Source organism: Osmia lignaria, chromosome 15, assembly GCF_051020975.1.
Source record: "Osmia lignaria lignaria isolate PbOS001 chromosome 15, iyOsmLign1, whole genome shotgun sequence".
Classification (NCBI taxonomy): Eukaryota; Metazoa; Arthropoda; class Insecta; order Hymenoptera; family Megachilidae; genus Osmia; species Osmia lignaria.
The window spans coordinates 9874289-9900516 of record NC_135046.1 but is presented as its reverse complement, the minus strand read 5'-3'; the positions used below and the strand labels follow the sequence as shown (position 1 = coordinate 9900516).

At 37.4% G+C, this 26228-nt stretch overlaps 4 protein-coding genes across 7 annotated transcripts; 2 read left to right on the top strand and 2 right to left on the bottom strand.

Moving 5' to 3' along the window:
• Positions 1-6240: 6240 nt before the first annotated feature.
• LOC117600425 (uncharacterized) lies at positions 6241-14932 on the bottom strand. 2 transcript variants are annotated; one of them, XM_034315856.2, is made up of 6 exons: positions 14444-14932; positions 13553-13609; positions 13347-13451; positions 12466-13172; positions 11472-11522; positions 6241-11384 (listed from the first exon to the last, which is right to left on the bottom strand). In XM_034315856.2, the coding sequence occupies exons 1-6, from the start codon at positions 14526-14528 to the stop codon at positions 10644-10646; spliced, it is 1746 nt and encodes a 581-aa protein (XP_034171747.1). In that variant the 5' UTR covers positions 14529-14932; the 3' UTR covers positions 6241-10643. The 2 variants fall into 2 exon arrangements, with proteins under 2 accessions (XP_034171747.1, XP_034171749.1); XM_034315858.2 differs by lacking the exon at positions 11472-11522.
• A 147-nt stretch (positions 14933-15079) lies between these two features.
• Positions 15080-16128, bottom strand: LOC117600426 (uncharacterized). The gene is made up of 2 exons (XM_034315859.2): positions 15969-16128; positions 15080-15847 (listed from the first exon to the last, which is right to left on the bottom strand). The coding sequence occupies exons 1-2, from the start codon at positions 15972-15974 to the stop codon at positions 15410-15412; spliced, it is 444 nt and encodes a 147-aa protein (XP_034171750.1). The 5' UTR covers positions 15975-16128; the 3' UTR covers positions 15080-15409.
• Positions 16129-20315: 4187 nt separating this feature from the next.
• On the top strand, positions 20316-21889 carry LOC117600107 (vitellogenin-like). Of its 2 annotated transcripts, none has more exons than XM_034315113.2 (3): positions 20316-20475; positions 20724-21406; positions 21563-21889. In XM_034315113.2, the coding sequence occupies exons 1-3, from the start codon at positions 20445-20447 to the stop codon at positions 21779-21781; spliced, it is 933 nt and encodes a 310-aa protein (XP_034171004.1). In that variant the 5' UTR covers positions 20316-20444; the 3' UTR covers positions 21782-21889. The 2 variants fall into 2 exon arrangements, with proteins under 2 accessions (XP_034171004.1, XP_034171005.1); XM_034315114.2 differs by having other exon boundaries at positions 20342-20442.
• A 1163-nt stretch (positions 21890-23052) lies between these two features.
• Positions 23053-26018, top strand: LOC117600104 (uncharacterized). Of its 2 annotated transcripts, XM_034315110.2 has the most exons (3): positions 23053-23143; positions 24149-24795; positions 25568-26017. In XM_034315110.2, the coding sequence occupies exons 1-3, from the start codon at positions 23107-23109 to the stop codon at positions 25817-25819; spliced, it is 936 nt and encodes a 311-aa protein (XP_034171001.1). In that variant the 5' UTR covers positions 23053-23106; the 3' UTR covers positions 25820-26017. The 2 variants fall into 2 exon arrangements, with proteins under 2 accessions (XP_034171001.1, XP_034171000.1); XM_034315109.2 differs by lacking the exon at positions 23053-23143 and having other exon boundaries at positions 23193-24795; positions 25568-26018.
• The last annotated feature ends 210 nt before the right edge of the window (positions 26019-26228 follow it).

Here is a 26228-nt window from a genome sequence, read left to right as displayed (position 1 = left end):
CGAAGACTGTAACCATGAAAACTAAAATTTGAAAATGATTTGACGTTGTTCAATATTTTTATACCTTCCAAGGGTTGGTCCGGAGAGTCGGCGACGCACGGTACACGGACTTTCTATTAAAGATTATCATTAATAATGCTTTTCATCGCAAATGACGAAGACTGTAACCATGAAAACTAAAATTTGAAAATGATTTGACGTTGTTCGATATTTTTATACCTTCCAAGGGTTGGTCCGGAGAGTCGGCGACGCACGGTACTCTGATTCTATTAAAGATTATCATTAATAATGCTTTTCATCGCAAATGACGAAGACTGTAATCATGAAAAATAAAATTTGAAAATGATTTGACGTTGTTCGATATTTTTATACCTTCCAAGGGTTGGTCCAGATATTCGGCGACGCACGGTACTCGGACTCTCTATTAAAGATTATCATTAATAAGGCTTTTCATCGCAAATGACGAAGACTGTAACCATGAAAACTAAAATTTGAAAATGATTTGACGTTGTTCAATATTTTTATACCTTCCAAGGGTTGGTCCGGAGAGTCGGCGACGCACGGTACTCGGACTCTCTATTAAAGATTATCATTAATAAGGCTTTTTATCGCAAATGACGAAGACTGTAACCATGAAAACTAAAATTTGAAAATGATTTGACGTTGTTCAATATTTTTATACCTTCCAAGGGTTGGTCCGGAGAGTCGGCGACGCACGATACTCGGGCTTTCTATTAAAGATTATCATTAAATACAGCATCTAATAAGGCATATGTTTACACGAGCTTTTTCTGTCTCACGCCATTAAGTGGTGTACATATGTTACGACACATCCTGTTCGTTCTTATGGCAAAGCGTGGGCTCTATGAACCTGTTATTAGACACTCTAACGAAAATAAACGATGCTAGATAATAATCACCGTCCTAAGAAGATCCTAGAATGACTAACGGCTGGAAACGTTTCTCGTTGAGATCAGATAGAAATCAGTTTCAGCGTTGAAAGCGTAAACCTGAAATACACCTGTTTGAAAAATGTTTAAATATCGTTTGGATCGTTCGACATTGTTCCCCTTAACGTTATTGTAATAGTATTTAAATACCAACGAATTTATCGTTGTACGTGCGCTGTTTACGAGACGATTCCGCTGTTTCCACCGCAAATCGAGAAAATAATCCCTCCCGAAACACGAGCTCGGAATGGAAACACAAAGACCAGGAGTATGACGTAAGCAAGAGAACAACAAAGAAGAAAACAGGGTACAGTGGAATTACCTGAAGAATCTTCTTGGACAGCTATTTAAAGCATCCTCTTCGTCTATTCTTTGCGATTCGAATAAAAGACGTGAAATCTTTATTTGGATCTCGGCAACTGCGCTCTTTCGTCGAACCTGAAACAGAAAAAAATTGTATGTTAGTACAAAAAAAAAAAATTGATTTCTTAACACGATACTTACATTTGCAACAAATTTTGTTCAATTAAAATAATAAATTTTGTAATGTTGTAGATGGCAATTCTCGATAAGGATCGTTCTCGATCGAGATGCGAATCGATCCCGTGCTCCTCCTTACTCGATACAGCGTTACAAAAAAAAAAAAATATGGAATTACCAGTGGGTGGACCAGTTCTGTGTCCCCCAAGTCACCCAAGCGTCCTTTCACGTTACGCGTGAAACTTGCTCGTTTCTCGCGAACATGTTCGAAGCTACGAGATATCATCTGTTCAAAAGTAATCTGGAAAACCGTGTCGAAACAAGAATTGCCTGCTTCGTTTATCGATAAATCAATTTTACAAATCGATTAATAAAATCAATAAACTTCTACTCGTACGATTTCGATCAAATCAGAGAACCCAGGGCCATTACCATTTTTCCTGGGAAACTCTGATTCGATCAAATTACAAAAATTAATTAATTTCTAAATTTAAAATATTTCTATCGTTATGACAAATTTCAAATTCATTAATTTTCAAAAAATTATAAATATTTCTACCGCGTTTAATAAACAAATTACGAGAAAATGATGTCGACGTGTGATTTGGATTCATTTATTTCCGAAGCATTTATGCACATATAACGATCAACGGTGTAACAATACTGTCTCGATCTTTTCACTCGTCTGCATTCCTTTCTTTCTCATCCTCTTTAATTTTCCATAAACATCCATCCCCTCAATTTCATATCACATTTCTCAAAATAATTAAACAACACCGGTTGCTCGTTACAAGCGCCGAAAATCGTCGCAAAGCCCGCTTTCTTGCTGGATCAAGAAGAACGCTCTTAATACTGCTTGGTTTCGCCTTCGAATGAAACTGAGATCGTTGATTGCGAACGAATCTCATCATATTTTTTTTTTAAGAATGTGTTATCAAATATACTAACATCGGAGGTTCTCTTAACGCTGAGAACTGTAATTATCATTCACGAAACTCGTGACGAGACGAAAGGGAAATCAGATAGGAGTTGGTAGAATTTCGGAGAAAATTAAATCGCTCCTTTGGAGCGAGGGATTCGTTTTCGTTGGTTTTCAGAAGATTTCCATATAGATCGAAGAGAATCAGAAAAATGTTAAGAGTATGAAAATTCTTAGGTAAAAGTCGTTCCTTAGGAGCGAAGAGTTTTCCTTAATCTACGAATTTCCTCGTTTTTATCAAATTTCAATTTCCACGCTGACCGACGAGCGGAAATCTATGGAATTTTCGAATGTTTCCGTTAAAATCTGAAAGTTTCAATTGAATATTTTCCAGCCAGCTTCTCGAAATATCGTGAAAGCGTTAAAATTTGAATAACAGGAATAGCAAGAGGAATAGCGGATAATTTCTAAAATAGAATCGTCTATTTATAAATCGTCAACCCCATAAACTTCCTCCCGCCAGTCGAAGCCCTTACGATTCAAAGCGGCTCGATGCAAAAATTCTTGTAAGCTATTTGAAAAATCTACAAGTTTCTCGAGCATGCGATCGAAGCGTCGAGTGGAAGCCGCTAAGAGAAAACACGGAAACAGAGCCGTTGCGCGGCACATCCGGTATTACGTCCACTGTCCGAATGATTTATTACAGAAAGGTGTCGTTGGATACAAACATGCTAAATACCTGAGAGAAATATGATCACGAACGCGTGTCAGCATTCGCCGACCGGTTAAACGTTATACTTTAATACAGTAACACACGATCAGCGATCGTATAGACGCGTTTTCATGATCTTTGCACACGGCACACCCGGTATGCAACAGTTTCGTTATTGTTGATGCATTTCCCATTCGTTCCGTTGGATTTACACGATCTAAGTACTCGTGTAATCGGTTAGATGATTAGATGCGATAAAGTTCTATTACTCTGTAATCGATGCATACGATTAAACGTCGAAGAAGATGCATAGACCTATGTAATGGTATGAGCTATGTTATATTACTGTAATATACAGGGTGTTTCAAAAGAAGCCTCCAGGATTTTTGTAAAATTAAATTTTAGAGTTATGAGGAATTTTTGATAAATAAAATATTAACAGATTTGAAAATTTAGAATACAACGCCTAATTACGTGGGTCGAAAATTGATTAGTTTAGAAAATATTTTAATTTAAGTTAAGCCCTTATTAGGATCACCCTTGGATTTCTATTAGGTTTTCCTAGGATTTCTCTTAGAATTTCCTAGGATTTCCTTTAGATTTCTCTGACTCCTATCTTAGGATTTAGATTTTATTCTCATAATTGGATCCAAACATGATGATCAATATTATTCTTAAGTCCTGAAGCCTTATTATGAAAATCACCAAGTATATCACCATCCAAACCTGTATGAACTATCTTATATCAGATGTGTATCTATAATAGGATGAATAAAAAAATATCGTTATTAAATATCGCGGAGAATGTACATGTCTTGCGTTATGATTTCTGTCCCTAACCCGACGAGCATATGCGAATAGTATTGTACAAAGTCAGTCGCGTGGTGTGAATCGAACCAGAGAGGATGTCACAATGATTTACACAAGTCGTACATACGTACTCTTACGAGCTAGTCTTTAAACCTTAACTTCATTTCTTCTTTTCTTCCATCCCGGTCCCGTTTTTTTCGTGAGGAGCAAGGTGTCGAGGAACGTGTACTACGTTCGATTTCAAAAGGCGACCGACACACTATTTTAAATATACTTTCTAATTTTACGTTCTAGCGGATTCTTTCTTCTTCTGTAAGGAAATGACGCTTTGACATTGGGTAATTGGGTTGAAAATAATTTAGAGTGCTTATGATTACAGAAAGCAAAATTAATAAAGCGTCACGTAACGCAACCCCATTGTAAATTGGTGACAATTTTTTATAATAATATTCCAATTTTCATTAATCATTTTCTACTAAAATAATATATTTTAATTAAAATTAAATTGAATTAAAATATTAATTATTATTAAAATTTTAATTAAAATATTAAATTTAATATTTTAATTAAAATTCTTCGTTTCCTCCAAGACACACCTGGTGCGTCGCGTTCGTAGATAATTAAAGGATTCGTAAAAAAAATTTGGCAAATTGATAAAAATAAAAGCTGCCAGAGAATCCTTTTCCTCTTCAATGATCATTGTACCTTCGATTTCAACGTGACGCTTTATTTCACAGAATTGCGGAGGATCGTTTACGCACGCCGTATGCTCGAACAATGTTTCATCGACGAAACAACAATCGTGGCCTCCCCTGACCGGTCTTTATTTCGTCTGGAAAGCAGTGTTCCGATCGTGTCGAGAATACGCGATGAAGGAACGCGTCGCGTTTCTCGCTTCCCTTTCGTCGAATCGCGAATTACGCGCAATCACGACGAATTGACCGTGGTTAGGGAATCGCGATTGCATTACTCGAGCCTTTTCAATCAGCTGGTTTAATTCCAAGCTTGGAATTCGATTTTCACGTGGCACGGTACAAGTAACAAGTTCAAGCACGGTTCGCCACTGAACTCCGTTTGCGCGATGTTTCTCTAGCTTTTCAACTATGATACAGAAAAAATACGAGGAAACAAACAGCTGTATGATTATTTAATTAATTTCTTCTCTTCCTATCAATGATATGTAACGGATACCAGTCTGTTTTGATCGATCAATGGAATTTGCAATGATAGTTGCTTTAATGACACTATTGATTTTATAAACATTGCATTTTAATATAATCCTTTTTAAATCATTTATTTTTTGTCTAATTGCACTTAGAAAAGAGCCATGATCTCAAATAGTCAAGTGGATCATTCTATATTTAGTGACGCACCTTATGCGTCCTAAGCTAACCAATGGGTGACGCACCATATGCGTCTTACTGTAGATCATCCAAAACTGTAGCAATTTTTTCCTTAATCTAGGTAAATTTTATACGTATTTTATTTGAAAAATATCCTTTTAACTATTATAGTTTTGGAAATAATCAAATGGTAATATGAAATGAAGAAGGTTCATTAATTAATCAAAACAGACCAGGTAATTACAAGCAACGTATACAGAAGATTTCTAATCTAATAATGTCCTATCTCTAATTTACAATTTTATAATATCGAACAAAGACGCACATAGAAGAAGAAGAAGAAGCGGATGGTGGGTGACGGACTGAATGAACAAAATCAATTTACAAATAAATATAAAACGTATATTTAAATTAAATGCCACAAAGTATATCTTGTTGTATCTTGTTGCGTCATTAACGAAGTCAGAGCTGTTCTAACGTGTATCTATTAGATTCGTCCGCGTGAAATGATAGTGCCTCGGACAAAACGGACGAGCGATTTGTACGTGGAACAATAAAAAAGAAAAAGCATCGTACTTCTGTCGCGCGAAACTACCACGTTTGCTAAATTTCCAATAGAAAAAGAAATCATCGCTGATTCACCTTTTTGAGAGATTACTTTTTATTCGACAAGAAGATACAATATTCTTTTTCTCTTGTTTCTAAGCGTACTCAGTCTTATGCGAGCCACCACGAGTCCAACGCACCAATTTTTCACGCGGATTCGTTAACTAACCATCGAAAAGAAACGAAGAATACTAACGCGCGTCTCGAACGGTTCCAAGCAAAACTGAAACGATAAAACTTCGTACAAAAGCATTCCCGATCATTTTTCCCATATAATTTACCGGAGAAATTGATTTTTTATACTGTAAGCCAACGATAAATGTCTTTGTATAATACTTGCGAGAAATCTAATTAGAAATAATTAGAATTATTATTGCTGTGCACTCGCTTAACCGTGGACTGTTTGTATTATTGCTTAGTAAAAAATAAAAAAAAAAATGTTCCTTTGAACGATTAATACGTGATTGAATCGATCGATTTTCTATTTCGTCGGCATACAGCATTTCTGAGTTTCTTTATTGTTACCATTGTTCTAGCGGTTGTTATTGCACACCGTCGAACCGCTCGAAACTTCGTTGAAAAACAACATCGATCGATGAACACTAACACGTGGTACGTACAATGGTGCATAAAATCGTTCGAACAGCAGTATGTTCATTAAATTAGGCATTTAAAGGTTTAGGGTACATTAGAATAACTGTAAAGATTCTTAGTTGAAGAAATTGTGAAATCTAGAAATAAACTAGAACGACTGTTCTGATTTTGGTTATAGGGAACCCTAGGATCCCTGGGAGATTCTAAGAAAATTCTAAGGCAGAACTCAAGGAGATCCTAGGGAAATTCTAAGGACGAATCCAGGGAGATTCTAGGAAAATCCTAAGAAAATCGAAAGGAAATCCTAGGAAAATCTAAGGGCAAACTTAGGAAAGCCTAAGCGAAATCCAAGAAAAATCCTAAGAAAATCTAGGAAACCCTAGGAAATCCAAGGAAAATCCTAAGAAAATCCAAGGGAAATCCTAAGATAATCTAAGGGAAACCCTAGGAAAATCTAAGGGAAATCCAAGAACTCCAATAAACCCCAGGATGATCCCAGGAAGTACTTAACCTAAATTAAAATATTTTCTAAACTAATCAAAGTATATTAAATAATATCACGTGTATCACACGATGATCCATTTTCCAAAACTATTAAAAAAAGAAGACCAATCATATCAGGTAATTATGAACACTCTGCTGTTGAAATATTTTCGTACACCTGTGTAGGTATTCTAAAAAAGAACATACGTATATTCGCGCATGCGCGCAGCATATCGTGCGCCACAAGCATGCACGGGGCACTTGTTATGTACAGGAGATATTCACACACCATATTACGTGTACCATAAATGTAACCTATGTAAAGTTCTTCAGATACAATAAAGGTAGGTACACTTGGGCTAAAGCGTTCAGCGCCTTCTATTTCAATATATTTCCTCCCTTCTTCAACTTCGATAGAATCATATGTGTATGTGTGTGTGTGTGTATGTATATATATAATATATACCTGTAGAGGTTTCGTCGATACCATAGGTACACGGGTAATTGCTTACGCGATTTATGTACAAATTATCACGGTTTCAGGTAGCCGAGAAGATCAGTAAACGGACGTAAGAAACGATTCAGTCTCGTCGGTTCGCTGCCTATTTTCTCAATAATCATTATTGCTGTCTCTTCATCGACGATGATTCGATTGTTTATTGATACGAGTAAACAGTAGATATTTATACAAACGTATATGTAGATTTTAAATTCCCCGGTGTCTAAAGATACCAATTGCAAAATTTTATAACTTTAGCCTTTAAATGAAATTTATCAAATTTTCGTGCACGTTTTGCACAAACATCCACGGTCTACTCTTCGAAACACTCTCACAATAGTCTTCAATGGTTACTAAATTAATTCTTAAGGCAAAATTCATGATTACGATTATAAGGCGATATAGTCGTTTACTATTGATCAAAGTGAGGCATATATTACACTATATTCAGATCTATCGATCAATCATCGTCTCATTGATCCTCCAAGGAACAAACATGGCGGTGAACCGACTGGACACCACGTTATCGTCTCGAGTAATAGCGGGTAATAATAATGTTTATACTGCGCGGTAACGAAATGAAATTCAACGTCCCTTCGTCGGCTCGTCTTTTTCCCTATTTCAAAATTAATTTTCTCTTTTCATTTTTTCACCTATAGCATATATCTCTTTCATTTCGCTCACTAGACCTCAGCGTCTAAAGCAGAACTCAACAATAGAACTCTGAAAACGCTACAAACACGATACACAGAGCGGAAATTTTATTTTTTCTACGGGAGCGGCGAAAATCGTAGCCGGATTTAAGCGCAAATAAATTAGGGGCTGGGAGGACTTCAAAATAATGGGTCTAATTGGGTTGAAAAATGTTTTTTGAAAATAGAAATAAAATTATTTTTACCATGAAATTTTTTTTGCAATAAAAAATTTTGCATTAGATGACTATAGCCTACAGTGCCAAAAGGGTTAAATATTTCTAATCCAGGGTAGAATTAAATAAGAATTATTCCAAGAAAATAATATGAATTTTCCAAAATTTTTATATTACCAAACTCAACCCTTTCACCCATTCCAACCATCCCATAGGGATTTTGGCTCCTCCCACACCCCTAATATAAATCTTTTTTCCCCTCTTCAAAGATCATACATCCCGCCTCTTTTCGCCCGTCCAAATATTTCTCCCCCTTTCGCTAACGCACACGCACGATTTAGAATAAATTTTCGCTAATTAGTTAAATATCACAATCTATGATAAGAAGTTCGTAAATGTATGTATAGATATATGCCACCTGTCGCGTTACGCTGAAGAGAACAGCGCTTCGCGCAAATTAGAACCGACACACGTTTTACAAAAATAAATCGTCTTAGGGGAGGGATAGGGGGTAGGACGATGGCTGGTATCTACCTACGATTGGGAGAATTTATGGCTCGCTAAAGTCGTCTGCCGTGATTCGGCAATTAAAAACAGAAAAAGAAATGAAAGAACAAATACAATTATTCATTATCTCAAGTCTAACTAATTCTCTACTAAAATTCTATACAATCTATACTCTCAAGATCGATGAATTTCATCGATCGATGCAAAGAGCAGAAGCTGAAATTTGGATCCTAAGCGAGCGATCGAATCGATTTCCTGCCATGATTAATTAATTACACTAAACACGTTACACTCTCACATTCCATTGTACACAAAAAAGCAGAACTGAACGAAAAAAAAAAAAAAAAAAAAAAAATTTTTCAAAGAAACAAAAAAACGAATAATCGACGACGTTACGTTTACTGAGGTCGCGTAGGTGTCATACGTAAAAATGTTGAAGAGATCGTGATCGATAAAAAAAATATATGTATGTATACTATGATATATATATATATATATGTATATGTATGTACAAGGTGAGAGACCATTTGTACACGGATCATGGAAAATAAGTCGAAGTTTCTACGCGCGAAAACCTTATCGTCGGCCGCTCCGTGCGTCGTCCAACTATTCTCAGTTATTTACAAAAAGGACAACGGTATTTATGATCTCTGGGTATATTTACAAAACTGATGATGCCTCGGTGCGAAAATGCACGAGCAACTTCTACTAATGTTTTTTTTTTTTCATTTTCTCAATCGAACTACTCTAACAAACGTTCTGTATGTACAACGAATTTATTGGCTGGTCATTTGTCTATTTCAAGTGAGTCCCTTTCTCACGGGGACGATTCGATGTAACTTCGCGCCCGCGGTACCGAAGATTCGGGTACCCGAGCCTCGGGTCAACGCGTGAATTCATTCGTGTAGCTGTAATTTTGGAACCCGAACCCGACTCGAGATTCGAAACTCAACTCGACAGACGACATTGCGTTCGAGATATAAATCATCACCCGAATTTCCGGATACCCGCGCACCCCTACATCGGGAAAACGAAAAATAAAATTGCATCCTTTCCTATCAACAAATCGCGTTCGGATGTACGCCGATCAAAGTTCGACCAATTGCGATTTCGGTAAAAAAAAAATGTTGACGGTGGAAAGGAATTGTACATCAGTCGGTGTCCTAAACTACCTACCACTGCCAATATAATACTTGAAAAGGGCTAGCATTGCTATTGTCGCATCACTCTCTGTGACATTTCGTCGTGAAAAATATAATCATCGGAAGGGAAGCATCGTTGATACAAGATGCTCTTCGTACGGATCCGTAGAACGTTTCAGGGGATCGTGGTCAATATTAAATCGAGGAATGTTTCACCTAATTCTATAAATCATGATTTCTTTTCTGTATAAAAAAAAACAAAAGTACCATCGTAAGAATACATCCCCTAAATCGAACGATCCATAACAATTAGCCTGCCTATAATCCTCGATCATCGTCGAGGAAACCTAAACCTTCGTTCGTTTCATAGAAAACGTCCTTCCTCGTCTCCCGACGTCAGAGACGGGACGATGTAGAAAGAAAAATAAGGCAACGGGGATAAATGAAATGAAACGAAAGGATAACTAACCTTGTCGGATATTGTTCGGCAGAGAATCATGCAAAGGAAGCATCTCAATTCCAGGTTAAGGAATTGCTGCCGGTTTCGATGGGCGGGCTCTTATGGTTCCGCTCATCAAGACTTTGTCCCCCTTCTCGACAGGCTTCGGACCTAGGATCGACGGCGACCTAACAAGGGCGACCAGGATAATAAACGGATCTCGAAGAACGGAGGAGGTAGACGTACGCCGCTTGAGCCTGGTCCTCAGCCTGGAGTGGGTGGGGTCTTATGTCAGTGAATATTAAAGTTATACTGCTTACGGTTGGACGAAATACGAAGCCACCGACTTACGGCCAGTGGCTCCGGGTGACAGTTCGACCAAGATATGTCGCCGAAATGAGGATACGGCGACGATGTTGTGGTAGCTTCCACTTGGATAGCCGTCGACAACTCTTGCTGATAGTCGTGTTTGCTTCTCTTCGACTGTCTCTGATTTACCAGACTCGAATTGCTCGTGTGGTTCAGTCTCTTTCCGTTGATCTGTGTCGCGTGCTGTTGCTCCAATTGTTCCAGCTGCTCCAACTGTTCCATAGGCTCGAAGATCAGACTCGGCATGGACGCCGGTACCTGTTGGCAACTCCTCGATATAGGGGAATGCGCGATATTGTTCAAACGCGGCAATTGCACCATCAACTGTGACTTGTCCTTGTAAACCGGCGAATAGATGGTCATCGCTGATTCGGGATCGATGTCGATCGGCGTTTCACCCTCGAGTACCGTGGTGACCAACGATGGCTGTGTGCAAGTGGCTGGCAGTGTTGCTGGTACCGGTATCGCTGGCGAGGCTGTACTCGGTATCAAGGTCGCCACCGACGATGCTTCCTCGCTGTTAGCTGGCAACGGTGAGAGGGAAGGCAGCACCACCGATATCGGCGCCATCATCGAGCTCGACTGCGACGAACCGGTCGAGTTCACCAGCGAGGACTCCAAACTCCTCAACTCTTCGTTCGCGAAATCCTCTTCGAGTTTGGTCTAAAAAAGAAAATAAAGAGACGTTCGCGACTGGCAATGAGATCGGTCATTTTTATAGATCGCCGGCGAAAAGAAAGCATGCCTTACAGGTTTAGCGGAGCCATGCGGGGCCAGACACCGATAAAGCAAATCAACAGCCTGCAATGACAAAAAAACAGAAAACAGGGATCAACCGACACCCTCGTCGTTCCTATCTCTTTTTTTTCTTTTCTCTTACTTCCGTCTCGATGCGTCTTAAGAGATCTACGAAGAGGGGTATCGATCGATAAATTTTCATCGGCTAACACCTGTTTTCTTTCCGATTTTAATTTTCTCCAATTTTTGGCTAATTCATTAGTTGGCTATCATGGCTCCACTAAGATTCGTACATTTCTTAAAGACGCTACGGAATTATACGTCAAGCGAGAATCTTTTAGAATTCTTCCTATGCATTTAATTTTGTAAGATTCTAAAATCATTAAATATTTTATATACTGGAAAACATTTGACACTTCTATTCCAAAAAAGCGATAGATCTGAAGGAACCACCTTTGATATGCAAATTGTTTCGATCCAAGAAAAGTAAAACAAAAACCAAATTATCAATGTCTACTGAAAAATGAAAGTTTTATCCCGATATACCAGACCATGCTTATTATAAGAACGTCACAAAAAATTATCTACATTAAAAGATTTCACTTTATCGAATCTGAAAATTTATACAAATAAACAGAGTGGAAGAGATGCACCTCGACGCCAGACATATGATGGATCACAGCATAGAAAGAAAGATTTCGCAAGAAAATAGAAAGACTTTCATTTCCTATAGAAAATCAAAGCAGCACGACACATTCCTAATACATATTGCAATATCTTCTTGCGAAGTCAAATAAACAGCATTTAAATAGCGTGAAACGAGAAATTAAATTAAATTCTTTTAATTAGGAATTAGCTTTAGTACTTGGGAAAATCTAAGGAAATCCCAAGAATATCCAATGGAGAACCTAGGGAAAACTTAGGAAAAGATCCAAGGGAAATCTAAGGAAAAATCTAGGGAGATCCCAAAGACAATAAAACAAGCAATATCAGCGAAGGTTCTTACCTTTGGCAGTGGATACGTGTCTGGCAGCGATAAAACGGGTGGAGAACTGGGTGCTTCCGTTTCGACGGTCAACGTGGGAGTAGTGGGTGTCAAGGGATTCAGGCTGGACGTTGTCGAGGATAAGGTGACTGTACCGGTCACGGTCAACTTCGTCGGCCGATTTGACACCTCCTTCGAGGCGCGATGTTCCGCGAGGAGCTTGTCGAAGGTTTTGCTCCGACCGATGACCGTCCGTCGCAGCGAGACCGTGTGCGCTTTGCAGGTGAGCGACCTGGTGCAAGGTTTCCCGGTCTCGTCGTTCCACACGCCGCAATGCCGATCGGGATCGTACTCGCGGTCCTTGAGCAAAGACCGATCGGTTTTCAACCTCTTTCGACGAGGCTGACACGCGGTGCCCGGACTCTTCACCGGGCTAGAGGCGACCACCGATACGCTGGAGTTCGACGTCTGAACCGGGAGAGACTCGAGAGGCGATCGAGGCGACGAGGAGATCGGTATCGATGACGAGGACAAACTCGTTGAAATGCCCGGCTGCTCCGCGTTACGTTTCACAGTCGTGTGATTGATTTTGCTACCGGCGGTGATCTGCGGCGACGGCTGTGCCTTTTTCAACTTCGACACTTTACAATAAGGTGTTTTCGCGGGAGGCTTCACGACTGGAGTTGTGGGAGGTGGAAAAGCAACCGTACCAGAAGGATGACGGCTTTCTGTGAGAAAATATAAAATATAGTGTTCATGTAGTATTACATTCTGTGTATCCTTGTATTTTTCTGAATAAATATTAATCTCTTAAGAGAAATTCAAATTATTTTTCAATCTAGAAAATTAATTTGTAAAGGAATACTGCTATTAATAGAGAAGCAATAGTGAAAACCACATACCCATATGTTGAATGAGAGCTTGTGGTTTGACTATGGCATGGCACGTTTCACATACTACCGTGTAAAAGGAATCCCTCTCAGGACAAAATCCGTATAAATCAATATCTGAAACAAAAAGATATCTTGTTAGAAAAAATATATTGTGTTGTTTTTTAAAGAGAACGATGTGCTTCCTGTATTGAAGTTATTTGTAAATTGCTATTTACCTTCTGCTGAAAGCCGTGTAACTGAGGTGGAAAGTTGAGCTTCTGTTTCTTCATCGCCTGAAACAAAGCGAATTCTCTTATGGAGCAAACAATACAGTATCTAATGTTTCATATAAAAATATTTTAATTAAACTGATTATATACATATGAATGTACGTGTAATTTCTAATTTCAAAAAAAATACTAGAGATAAAAGATTATCATGATTAATCTTATACCTCTGTTTAAAGTTCAATTTTAATATACTACAGTTGTAAATGCATAATTGCAGTAAAATCATACGATACTGTTAGACTCGTATCAAATATTGCCCATAAAAGATCATTATCTTATAAAATTTTATCAGTATCAAGTAGAATGTGAAATAAAAAACACAAACTTCTGGGTAAACAACTTTTATTAAGTTTACATTTTGTACATGCATAATATTCTTCCAACAAAATTTCATAAGAAAGAGCACAGATATAAAAAATACAAGTGTACAATAATATTAATACGAGCAAGGCTGTACGGTTTTCAAATGATTTACGAAATTCTCAATGATATCCATGCCATATACTATATCCTTCTAAAGCTAACGTTTCGACGCTCCGTATTTAACAGTTAAAGATTCGCTACGAATTACATAATTGTCGTCAGAAATTGATAATAAAATGTCCGTATTGCGAGGTGAATAAATGAAACTTTTAACGCACCGGACAATTGTTGGCTATGCTTTTAAAAGAAACGTGTGCGACGGGCCCCTAACGATGCCCTGTGTCAAAGTCGGACGGACAAAGAGGAGCATCGAAGTTGAGGTTAGGTACACGAGCCAGACGCTCGTCGGCATAGTCGCGTTTAAAGCAGCGACAGCAAACGAACGAACATTTCGATGAGATACATCGCACTTACTCAACGGCTTGTCTCGTCCGATTCTTTCGATCCAGCTGGACCAGGGCTGGCCGTGAAAGAATGTTGGGCTGTCACTTCCCGACATTGCCAGTGGCGCTCGCGTTGTGAATGAAACACGATGCGATTTCGCGTGTATATAGCGAGGCGAAAGTGTTTTGGGGCCGGGCCGCGTGGACTGCCAGGTACGGCGGCGGTTCGCGTACAATCTGACTTTTTCTTAACACGCAAGCTCATCGAATACATTTGCCTCGTAAATGATGCGTGTTTGTTTATGAATGAAAAGGTTATCGGACGATTATTTCGATCAGCATTGTACTGTCGGTATACATCTTTCACGGAACGAGATATTCTACCACTTTCACGTTTCTACGACCGAATACGAGAAGCACGCCTCGCCGTACGACACGCACGTAGGGTTATTACTGAGATTCCGACGCTTACATTGGACGGACTGCCCTGACGTCACCGGCGTGTACTCGACTACTCGTGCGCAGCTTCCCTCGACCAATCAGACACACGGATTTATACGCCGTTCCGACTCGTTCTCGCGTCCTATTGGCTGTCGCGTCTTGCTCAGCAGGTGGATTGGAAATTTAAAGTTTTTCAAGCACACTCAAGCGTACCTTCTTTAATTAATATCTTTTTATTCTTGATAAAAATTCTGCTGTTTAAAAATAGATATCAAACGCTCTTCTCTGCAGTTACATAAAAAATGAAAGAACAATCATTCATCGATAGAATTAATGTTACTGCATCATTAGTAACATTCCATTTGCAATAACTATGTATTAGATATAATCACTGGATATAATCCTGTGTCTATATAATAATCGTACCACCGATCAATTATATTATAAAAATTATTTAAAAAAATCGAATTTGACTAGCGATGAAGCGACGGCAGTGCGTTGTCGTCTGAAATTAAACCCAAGATGATAATACTCAAAGATACATAACGATCTCATTTTAACCCGCGAAAAATGATCTTGAATTGGGTTGCGTTTCAGCCGGTTGAGCTCTGTTGTTCGAATCACCACGATGTTTCTGGATTTGTTGCCAGTTGATGAACCAGAACGGTTGCTTCTCTCTCGGCCACGTTTTGATTCTATTTATCAAATCGATATCTCCTAACGCGTCAATCGGTATGTCCGGAGGAATCGTCGACGCGACGCTCGCGTTACTTGCTTCTGGAGATGCCGACAAAGAAATGACATTTGTTCCATTGCTCGTATCGATTCTATTTAGAACTCCTCCAGTGGAATTAGCCGCCGCTGCGGCAGCTGCTGCTTGCTCTTCGAGGTACTGCGGAAGCACCGAAGGATAGGGCTTGCTACTTCCGGCGTAAGGAGGCCTCTGACATTGCACCATGATAACGGCGGTGAACAAAACTGCGACGCGTTTCATCTATAAGGGAGCCGATGACAAATTGTAATATTTTAATACAAAAATATTAAATTTATATCAACGTTTACAATTGCCAATCTACGTTGTATCGACGATGCCTATTAACATTAATGGTACTTACCATCATGTATTTGTTTATCACTGTTGCAATAATAATTCACACTTCACGGTGTTCTTCGGCAATGATCCGATCGTTCGATTTCACTGTTCGGTACTAATCTATTCAAAGTGATGGTGCCTCTTGTATATAACTCCAACCAGATACCGGATTCCCCACCACGAACCGGTCGAGTCATGGCGCGATGGGAAATCGCCACAACTTCCTGTGCCCGATTCCCCACACGCGTCTACGCATCTTTAAAAACGCGAAATTTACGATCGGGGGGAAAACGTGTTCGACCTCGTCGTAAACGTACACTCCTACGCTAATTTCTCCTCCCGATGCGTGAAATCCTTCTTGCCCCGAGAAAAGGAAGAAATTTTGTCGAACGTATCTTGACCTCAAAAGCGAACAAATGAAAGTTACGAACTTGTTAAAAGTTTCGGAGGCGAACCAGAGGCGAAGCATTTCAATTTGAAAATTTTATATCATTTGATATATCTCACATTGATTGGAAAATTTCTTAATTAAAAATTTGGAATCTGGAAATTTCCTTAATCTAAATTTCAATGTTAATATTTCTCAAATTTTTTCAATTTTAAATGAGAAATATTATGCTGTTTTTATTATTTAAATTTTCAACTTGCTACCTTGCAAAATTAATTTTTTAATTTATTTTCCTTTTGTTTTTCAATCATAAAATTTGTGCTGCCATATATTGATGATCCTAGCAGCATCTAACATGCAAATTGCACAATCAGATGATGTCAGAATTTAGAAATGTTAAATGATAGACCATGAAGTACGCGTATATTAGTTTCTGATTCACACATCTTTTCAAGAATCATTTGTTTCGGAGTAATTATTGTTTCCCAAGCATTACGAGAAGTTATTGATTCTCGCGATATAAAATCATGTCAACTTGCGGTTTTTTGAAATCACCTTTTATTAAATGCCATTCCATTTCGATTATCAATCCTGTCAACATATTTACGGTGAGAATAGAAGAGATATACTTTAATTAACGATTACTTCGTTTTAAATGAACGATAACAGATTCGTGAAATTTTATCACGTCATACAGTTCACGACCCTCCCACGTTCTTACGAAAATAAACAATCTTTTTAATGATGCAAGACATGCATTAAGCGCTGATAAAATTGCTAGGTTTCCCGATAGAATTATCTTGAAAAAAATGAAGAATATACTTGTTATTCGGAAATATTAATGAAAATGTTAAAAGTTCAGCAAGTTAGTTAAACATTTTTCTTTTTGTTTGTGAATTTTCCGATTGATAAAGAATCATCTTCTGAATTGAACGAGATGAGAACCATGGAAATACCGAGATCACGAAATCCCGTTTGCGCCATTCACGAGCCTTCGTAAAACTCCTTTTATTCTTCTACTCTCTTGGTAGTGTGTCGTCCGTTCTTGAAAAGAAAACGAAAAGGAGTAACACTGATTTCTACCGTCAGGGTCACTTTTATTTCTTATTTATCTTGCTGTTGAATTCGTGTCTGGATTTTCCCCGAGCTTCTTTAGGAATCGAGATGTAACGGGTCCTTGAACAAATGTGAGACTTGTTGGTAAAAGAATAAAGAGAAACAATTGTTCTGGGAACTATTGCTTATTGTTCGAGTACTGTTGCGGATTTATGAACGAAGAATGGTGGCTTCGGCTTCGGTCTAATGTCAATAATAATTATCATTTGAAAATTTAATCTACAGGGAAATCGTCATGGAAATAATTATAGGATGAAAAATAAATAATTATGTAAGTTTCAGCATTTAAATGCTAAGATATTTAAATGCTAAAATTATTAAATTTTAACATTTAAAAAATTATCAAATTTTAACATTTGAAAAATTATTAAATCTTAATGTTTAAAAAATTATTAAATCTAGACATTTAAAAAATTATTAAATTTCAACATTTGAAAAATTATTAAATCTTAACATTTAAAAAATTATTAAATTAAAAAATTTTTAAAATAATTAAATTAAAAAATTTTCCAAGTATCGCGAATTTTGCAATATCTATCACTTTGCTAATTTTAATTATCTCTCCTTATTTAAAGTTTAATTACTATTTCATTGTTCAAGAAGCGAAGAATTCCGATCGCGTTTAATTTTAGTTTAGCGATTGAATTTTATTGGAGGCGGTCGAAGTACAAAATAACAAACGCTTCTTAATTTGGTGAATGATTTACGTCATCGGAATTACACTCTGTGATTCCTTTCAATGGGGTTTTTTATGAACTTTGAAATTTATAGTTTCTCGACATTTATAGCTATCAATTGATTCATAGATTGATCGGAGAGACCATGAGAAAATTCGCAACACAAATTGGAAAATAATTGTTAATTGTCAGGTTTGTTGGAAAATCATACAAGTTACTGCAACCACATGCTGTTACCGTATCACAGGATAATTACAGACGTAATTTATGTACCGTTTGAAAACCTGTTTCATCAGTCAGGAAACAAAAAGAATTGTTTGCCTGTTTTCCTAAGGAGAATTCGTACAGTTTTTGTGACTATTGTTTTGCATCCTATGAAAATAAAGATTGTTTTATCTTTAACATTTTTGTTTCGAAAAATAATTGAAACTGGCATCATAAAGAAAATATTTAAAATAGTAGGTTTTATATTTTATTTCAAATAGGAAAAAATATGCGATGTTATTTTGCAATTGTACCTTTAAACTCTGGGAATTTCCGATGTTGAATAGTTGTATTTAATTAAATATTCATTTTTATTTTATGTAAATTAAGGAATTTTATTTCCTTATTTTTACGTCTTTTTATTTTATATGTCAAGGCGCGATTTGAAAACAGTGCTATTCGTGCCATCTAGCGAAAAGCGAAGGAATAAACGAAACAGAAAATTGATTCTTTTATAAAATAAGCAATTTTTACGATATATTCAGGTGAAAAAATTATTCTACGATAACAATTTAACTTTATTTTAGAACTTATTTTGAACAAAATTGCAGTATTTTGTTTCGTTAGTTTGTTTATTCACAGACAGAGGACGGTAGAGATACTATTCTCTAAGCGCGGTTTTAATAAAATTCAAAAATTTGAAAATATATTTCCCGCGATATTTTAACTTTTTACAATAATGAAACATAAAAATACAACTTGTAAAATATTTGGGAATTCAATAATATTTTCTATCTCATGGATTTTAAAATTAAAATGTGTAAAACGATCACTGTTTATTTGAAAAAGAAGTTTGTATGATTATTGAAAATTAAATAATTTTCATAATGTTTATGAAAAACTATCACCGTTATGCTTATTACCGCGCTAACAGTAGACGTCATCTAATTTAGTGTTGCAAACGAGATCATTGCACATGATCAACGCGATAATGAGAAAATTACTCTCTTCGCTCTATGAGATAAATATCACTTTCAAGGTTCTTACCAATGATACCCCATGATTTTTCTCCACCCACACTTTTCCCTTCTCCTAGGCAAATATTCGATCTCCACATTTTCCTGATCCCATTACCTATCCATTTCTTATTTCACAAAATTTGAAATTTGAAAATTCCTATACATTAGAATTTTAATAAAAACCCTTAAATTTACAATTATTTATAATATGTGATTACATCTGGAATATAAAATAATTGTGTGATTTACCGTTCACGTGGATCATAAAATCATACGGAGTTGATAAAACGAATGCTTCAGCACGAAAGCAAACAAGTTGCGAACGTAACTAATCAATTAATGCGCACGTTAATTACGCGATGAAATCATGAAATCAGACATCCCAGGGAAAACGGTAGTTCTCACCCCTTTCCGTAGCTATCCCCTTTCCGTGGGCGCGTCCGGGGATAATAATAGTCTAGCGAAGGGGCACTTATATATATAGGTCTATGGTTCCCCCACCACTGGCATGCAAACATATGCGCGGGAAAATTTGAATTAATATTCACTTTGTTATTCGTAATTTTCAGTTATACACTAAATTTTATAATATATAACAACTAAAAATGATATTATTTCTTTTCTAAATTACATTTAATATTAATATCATCAAAATTAAGATTTTGAGAATTCCTGTTTTCCCTATGAATATTTTCTAAAATAAATCTACCATGTCAATGTAAAAGTGTTACATTATCATTGAAATAGTAAAATAATAAAATTTGATGTATTTTAACTACATAAACATGCACAATCTAGTCATAAATGACCCCCATAGAGAGAGGTAGTTAAAGCAACTATTCTTGAATCTCCCCTTCATTTACTTAGTAGAATCTCCTGCATCCAGCTCGTACAATCTGACCTACTAAGTCGGTAAATAGAAAAAGAATAGATGGTAGTACATAATTCGTTCGTAGAAGTTTGTTATTGTCCGCTGTAGGAGCTCATCAAATTGCGCCCTACCTAGACCGACTCGGTCGACCGGTGGTAGGCTATAAAAGCGAGCCTCCAACCGTCCAAGTCAACTTCGTATCGACGGTACAACGATCGACGGTATGCACTTTATTCTAGTGCCGTTTCTCCTAGGTCAGTTAGCACTCCGGTTATCATTGATATCCCCCAATGATTCACGAAGGACGGGTCAAGAGCTGTAACGAGTTTAAAACGTTGACACCATTCGACGAGTCCCTCGCCATTTGTGTTTATATCTGTAATCCAAACATTTCTTCGGCCAGCCAGTTATTGACCCAGTTTCTAAACTAGACCTTCGTTAGCACGATCGTTTCAACGTCCTTCGATTTATTAACCATCAAGTTCGCACTTTATCTTTCCAGGAGTACGAGTGCCAGCCAACGAGGACCAATGGAAATATGGACCAGAATATACGTTCAACGCGAGCCTCGGAATGGTCACGCACATGGAGGTGGACTTAGGTGAGCCAAAGGCCTCCAGTTTGCTCGTCACGATGAAATGTCGTCCTAAGGAACCTGTACGGCTCAACTGTCGCTTCGAGAACGCAAGAATCACGAAATTCCTACCGGAGAAATTCGAACCGGAAGCTTCCATCCCGCCTAGCAGCGCGACCTTCTCCGATTTTGGATTCGGCAATGCCTCGTTTGAGATTTTATTCAAGGAAGATGGAATCGAGAGTTACACGTTCGAGAACGATAGCAGATTGATGGGTGATTATCTGGTGAATATGTATCGACTGATCGCCAATCACCTGAGCGTTGGGATTAGATTCAGAAAAGACGTACCATCGCGGTTGAGGAAGGTGGAGAACTCCACTTTGGGCGAATGCTCGGTCAATTATAATATCTCTCGAACGAAACTGGAGGAACTGGCTTCGAATAAAGAGTATCAGCTCGTTTGGCTAGCCGATCAGAAGATCGATCCTGAACAAGCGACGGAGATCAGCAAACAGACGAATCTTAATAATTGTACTCCTCATTGGGTTTATTATTTTGGTACCAGGCACATCTTTGGCTTTGTTCCTGTCGCGTCTAAGGAGAATTTGGTATGTAAAGATTGGATTTGAAAGTAGAAAAATAATATTAGAGTGCTTGCAAAGAAATCTTTAAATTTGGATTTCTACTCGACGAAAATTTTCAACTAATTAGATTACATTTCAATTTACATATTTTGCATTTTTATTTTATCATACAACTTTCAGATATCCTCTGTTGGCCGCATATTCATCACAAGCTCAAACTTCACTTCGGAAAGCATCAACAAAGTTGAATTATATAATATGAATGACAACAAAAAAATTGGAACCGTATTGGACCACATACGAGTATCTCTGGTGTCTGTTAATCCTGCCGGGGCTGAACTCACAGATGTTGCAAATCCAATGATCGTCGGTACTACATTGAAAAAGGATGTACATTGAAACGAGATACATTGAAACGATTATACGGTTGATTTATGGTTCTTGATTCTGAGCAATAATTAATTTGTTAGCACGTTATGTAGTAAAATTGTTGCATTTGAAAGAATGAATCTTTTTTTCTATCTGCACCCCCAACCCTTCCTAGAATCATTATTTATTTTACGTACACTCGCGATCAAATCAGGATTCTTCAGGAAAAAATCGTAGGTCCGGGGACCCGCCCTTCCCCCGAGGCTTCTTCGAGGAGAATGACAATGTGGTGAAAGGGACCTCCTATATATAGGCCTGTTGCCCCCCACCACTCGCGTATACGCGCGAAAATTTAAATTGACATTCGCTTATTATTCATATTTCTCAGTTAAACGCTACATTTTATGAAATTTAATGATTAAAAATGATAAAATAATTAAAATAGTAACAGTTAAGATTATTTTCTTTACGACAATCAAACTCTTAAAATATAATTTTAACGTAAGATACTCTGAGAATTCCGGATACCTGATAGCTAAAGAGGATTCTCTCGCAACGGTAATTAATCGAAACACGCGTTCCATCTGATTACATGTTTCCCTTGGAACGAAGACTCATCGAACCATATAATTTATCGATTTGTACGCTAATACTCGGTGGCAAGAAATTCAACGCGTGTTTCGACCAACATATGTCCAATTAGCAAATTCCCGGAACTCTGAGCAACACCTAACGATTTAAACCCTTTCTCTCTTAATGACGCATACGTTGCGTCCCATTAAGATTGGTTGCCAAAAATTTATCTAACTTGGCGATATAGAGAAAGAAGATCCCATTATGTATTATACTTACGAGTACAAGAAAGTAATATTAAAACTAATTTAATATAATTGAAAAATTTTTAAAAACTAAAATTTTACTCTAAGGACATTTTCCATCTACAAATATCAATATCAATATCATGAGGCTGCCTCAAAATTAAAATGAACCTTCCCCTATATCTCCTATATTCTCTTTTGAAAATCCCTCCAAGTTCGACGGTGTACAAGGGGAGTAATATTATGAATAAATCTATTTCGAATGAATCTTCCCCTATATTGCCATTCTCCTTTGAAAATCCCTTCATGCTAGACAATGTACAAAGGGAGGGTCCTTTCGATGGCCCCGTTTCGAAACGTTACATTAATTCTCTCGACGAAGCTACCGTGTGCACACGCTTTATTTTGCAGCAGGAAAGAGAGAGCCGAGTGCTAATCGTAAGAAGAGGTCAGTAGTGCAGTTTAACCACGGTATAAGAGCGACCCCAACATCAGTTGTTACTCCACTGAAGTAGCTGAACGTTGCACGGTGTCACCATGTACGTAGTGCTGAATATAGTGCCGTTTTTCTTAGGTAAGCCACACCACAGGGTATCGTTGATCGGCCCGATTCGGTGAAACCGCGACATCTTCGATTCAAAATAAAAACGGACACTTTACTGATCGTTGCTGATCGTTCCAGAGGATCTACATGTCTAATATACACTTGGCAACAGTCTCAAAACGAGATACACTCGAGATACAATTTTCTAAAATAATTTCTGCAGGTACCAGGATCACGATTCGATCCTAAATCAAAGAGGAAGAACTTTAACTTTCCTTTAGAAAGGAATTTTACCAAAAAATGGTCAGTATGGACCAGATGAACGTAGGTGTCACGTAGGTGTATTGATCTTTTAATGAGGACCCAAAAATGGGTTGAAAGTTCATTAATAAAAATTCATGGTAATACCTACGATCATTTACCTATTGGCCATTTTTCCCCAAATTTTCCTTATCTCCTAACTCTCTAAAAATATGAAATTACACATGGAAGTCTTGCCAACGATACACGTGGACCTACACTTTCAACCACCTATATGATCAATTAGTCTATGAAACAATAGAATTTGTAGAGTACACAACCCTAATCTTTCTCATTCAAAATTACTTACACTAATTGCATCCAAGTGCACTCAAACCTCCTCAATTCAAACTTCTTCGTTTCTCAAGGCACTCTGAGATAATTGAATCTCAATGAATTATTAATTTTTTCACAAAAATTCAAATCTCCTATGTAATTTGTAGAAATATCAATTAGGACCATTTGATTAAGAAAGTTCATACGAAACGATCCAAGTGTATACTAGGCTCAACGGAAGAACGTTTTCGAATGTGAGAAGCAACGAAATGGTCCGTCGGAACCGCGTGATGCGGATTGGAAACTACCGGCCGGGTGTAATCGGGCCAATTCAAGTAGTTCAATCATTCAATTCACGTGTGTGGTTAGGTTGTATCAGTACGGGGAACGAGATGCTCGCGTTCACGGGACCACGCGAAACGTCCAACGATCGTAATCGTACGCGAACACGTTTTTCAGCCGCACGTGTCGCCGTCGATTCGCCGTGGGAGTACGGGCCGGAGTACACGTTCCAGGTGAGAGTCAATTCGACGGCGATACCCGAAGAGGGTAGCTACGTTAGTATCCAGCTGAACGTGACAGCGAAATTGGTATGCCAGCCGAAAGGATTCTACGCGTTGAGTTGCCATTTTCGTGACTCGGAGGCGAACAGTTACGTCTGGCTTGACGGTACACCAGCGGTACCGGTCAACCAAGAAGCCTACGGTTTCAACCAGGATCAGTTCGAGATTAAATTTAACGAGCAAGGATTGGAGAGTCTGGTGGTGAACGAAAATATTCAACCGAGGGAACTGGATATGATTAGGGTGATCGTTGATCAACTGAACATCGGTGTACTCGTTGGAAAGGATGGAGAAATGTTCGTAGCGGTGGAAAATTTTACAATGGGAGAGTGCGCGACTGCTTTCACCGTGGATAGAAACGTGATTGGTTATCCATCGCATAAGAATCGGGGATACATGCTCGGTACCATGTTCAGTGTGAAGGATGGTGAATTGGTGCAGATTAGGAAGGTTAGGCACCTTCATATGTGCACCCACAAAGTGCCCTATTTTTTTGGAAGCGCAGAGAGCTTCAGACAAGTCAGCGACGTGGTGTCCACTGTTGTGAGTATTTTGGGGGATTGAATTGTGACTCTGTGATGGCTGGGGGAGAATTCGAAATTTTGTGTTATAGTGTTTGATGTGTTTTATGTAGAAAGGATGACTTATGGTGTTTCATGTCTGTTAGGGTAGTTAGAGTATTTTGAGGGTGGACCAGGTCCCTTAGTTGTCAAGGGTTTGAAAGTTTGCGTTTTGGAAATTTGAGAATTTGGTAAATTTGGGAATTTTAGAATTTGGGAAATTGAAAGTTTGAGAATTTTAGAATTTTAAAACTTGAGAGTTTGAGAATTTAAAAATTTGAGATATTAGAATTTGAGAATTTGACAATTTGAGTTTGAGAATTTAAAAATTTTAAAATTTAGGAATTTGAGAACTTAAGAATTTCGGAATTTGACAATTTGAGAATTTGAAAATTCGAAAATTTAAGAATTTGAGAATTTGGGAATTTGAGATTTTGAGAGTTTTAGAATTTTAAAACTTGAAAGTTTGAGAATTTAAAAATTTGAGATATTAGAATTTGAGAATTTGACAATTTGAGTTTGAGAATTAAAAAATTAAAAAATTTAGGAATTTGAGAACTTAAGAATTTCGGAATTTGACAATTTGAGAATTTGAAAATTCGAAAATTTAAGAATTTGAGAATTTCGGAATTTGAGATTTTGAGAATTTTAGAATTTGAGTTTGAGAATTTGTGAGTTTGAGAATTTAAGAATTTTAGAATTTGAAAATTTGACAATTTCGAAATCTACATATCTCCTTAATCTTTGAATTGCAGAGTTCATCAAAGAACGTCATCATGCTAACATCCACGGAGTTCTTATCGGGTACAACAAACGTTATAACCACCAACAAAGTATCCGAAGGAATGATGACAACTTTATACGAGAACATAAGCCTGATGTTAGAATCAATTCTACCAGCTAAAAGTAAACCAGTCGAGGTGAAAGATCCCGAACCAGCTAGCATATTCATTGGAAGATGGTTAATGGATAAATCGTTCGAGGATGATTCCTCGATGGAGATTTAAAAAAATGATTATGATGATTAAATTCTCAGGAATTTACACTATGGGAACATCGGTGATATCCGACGAAATATGATCAATATAGTCGTTTTGCCATTCACCAACTGATAACGATAGATTATGTATCACTATTGTTGTAAATAGTGTGTAACTGTATTGTCATTTGATTCTGTGAAGAATAAAGATACCTTTCGTTTGTATAAAAAAAAAAAGAAAAAAATATCTACTCTTCATCTATCGAAAAATTTCCAAAATTCCCTAAACTTCGAAAATTAAAACTTTAACAATCATATATTCAATGAAATCACTACTTTTGCAATATTTTATTTCTTTTTTTCACCGAATACTGGGAAAGTAAAATTTCACCCCGAATTAACGAGGCTCAGATTTAAAAGCAAGTTCCACTTTAACC

What these genes read in the sequence shown, in the direction of transcription:
- LOC117600425 (XM_034315856.2), bottom strand. Translation starts at nt 14,528, where the DNA reads ATGTCGGGAAGTGACAGCCCAACATTCTTTCACGGCCAGCCCTGGTCC. An exon ending in TACACGGCTTTCAGCAGAAG is followed by an intron (nt 13,452 to 13,552) that starts GTAAATAGCAAT and finishes TTTTTGTTTCAG; the next exon opens with ATATTGATTTATACGGATTT. An exon ending in ACACGTATCCACTGCCAAAG is followed by an intron (nt 11,523 to 12,465) that starts GTAAGAACCTTC and finishes TTGTCATTGCAG; the next exon opens with GCTGTTGATTTGCTTTATCG.
- LOC117600107 (XM_034315113.2), top strand. Translation starts at nt 20,445, where the DNA reads ATGCACTTTATTCTAGTGCCGTTTCTCCTAG. An exon ending in TCTAGTGCCGTTTCTCCTAG is followed by an intron (nt 20,476 to 20,723) that starts GTCAGTTAGCAC and finishes TTATCTTTCCAG; the next exon opens with GAGTACGAGTGCCAGCCAAC. An exon ending in TCGCGTCTAAGGAGAATTTG is followed by an intron (nt 21,407 to 21,562) that starts GTATGTAAAGAT and finishes TACAACTTTCAG; the next exon opens with ATATCCTCTGTTGGCCGCAT.
- LOC117600104 (XM_034315109.2), top strand. Translation starts at nt 23,959, where the DNA reads ATGGTCCGTCGGAACCGCGTGATGCGGATTGGAAACTACCGGCCGGGT. An exon ending in GCGACGTGGTGTCCACTGTT is followed by an intron (nt 24,796 to 25,567) that starts GTGAGTATTTTG and finishes TTTGAATTGCAG; the next exon opens with AGTTCATCAAAGAACGTCAT.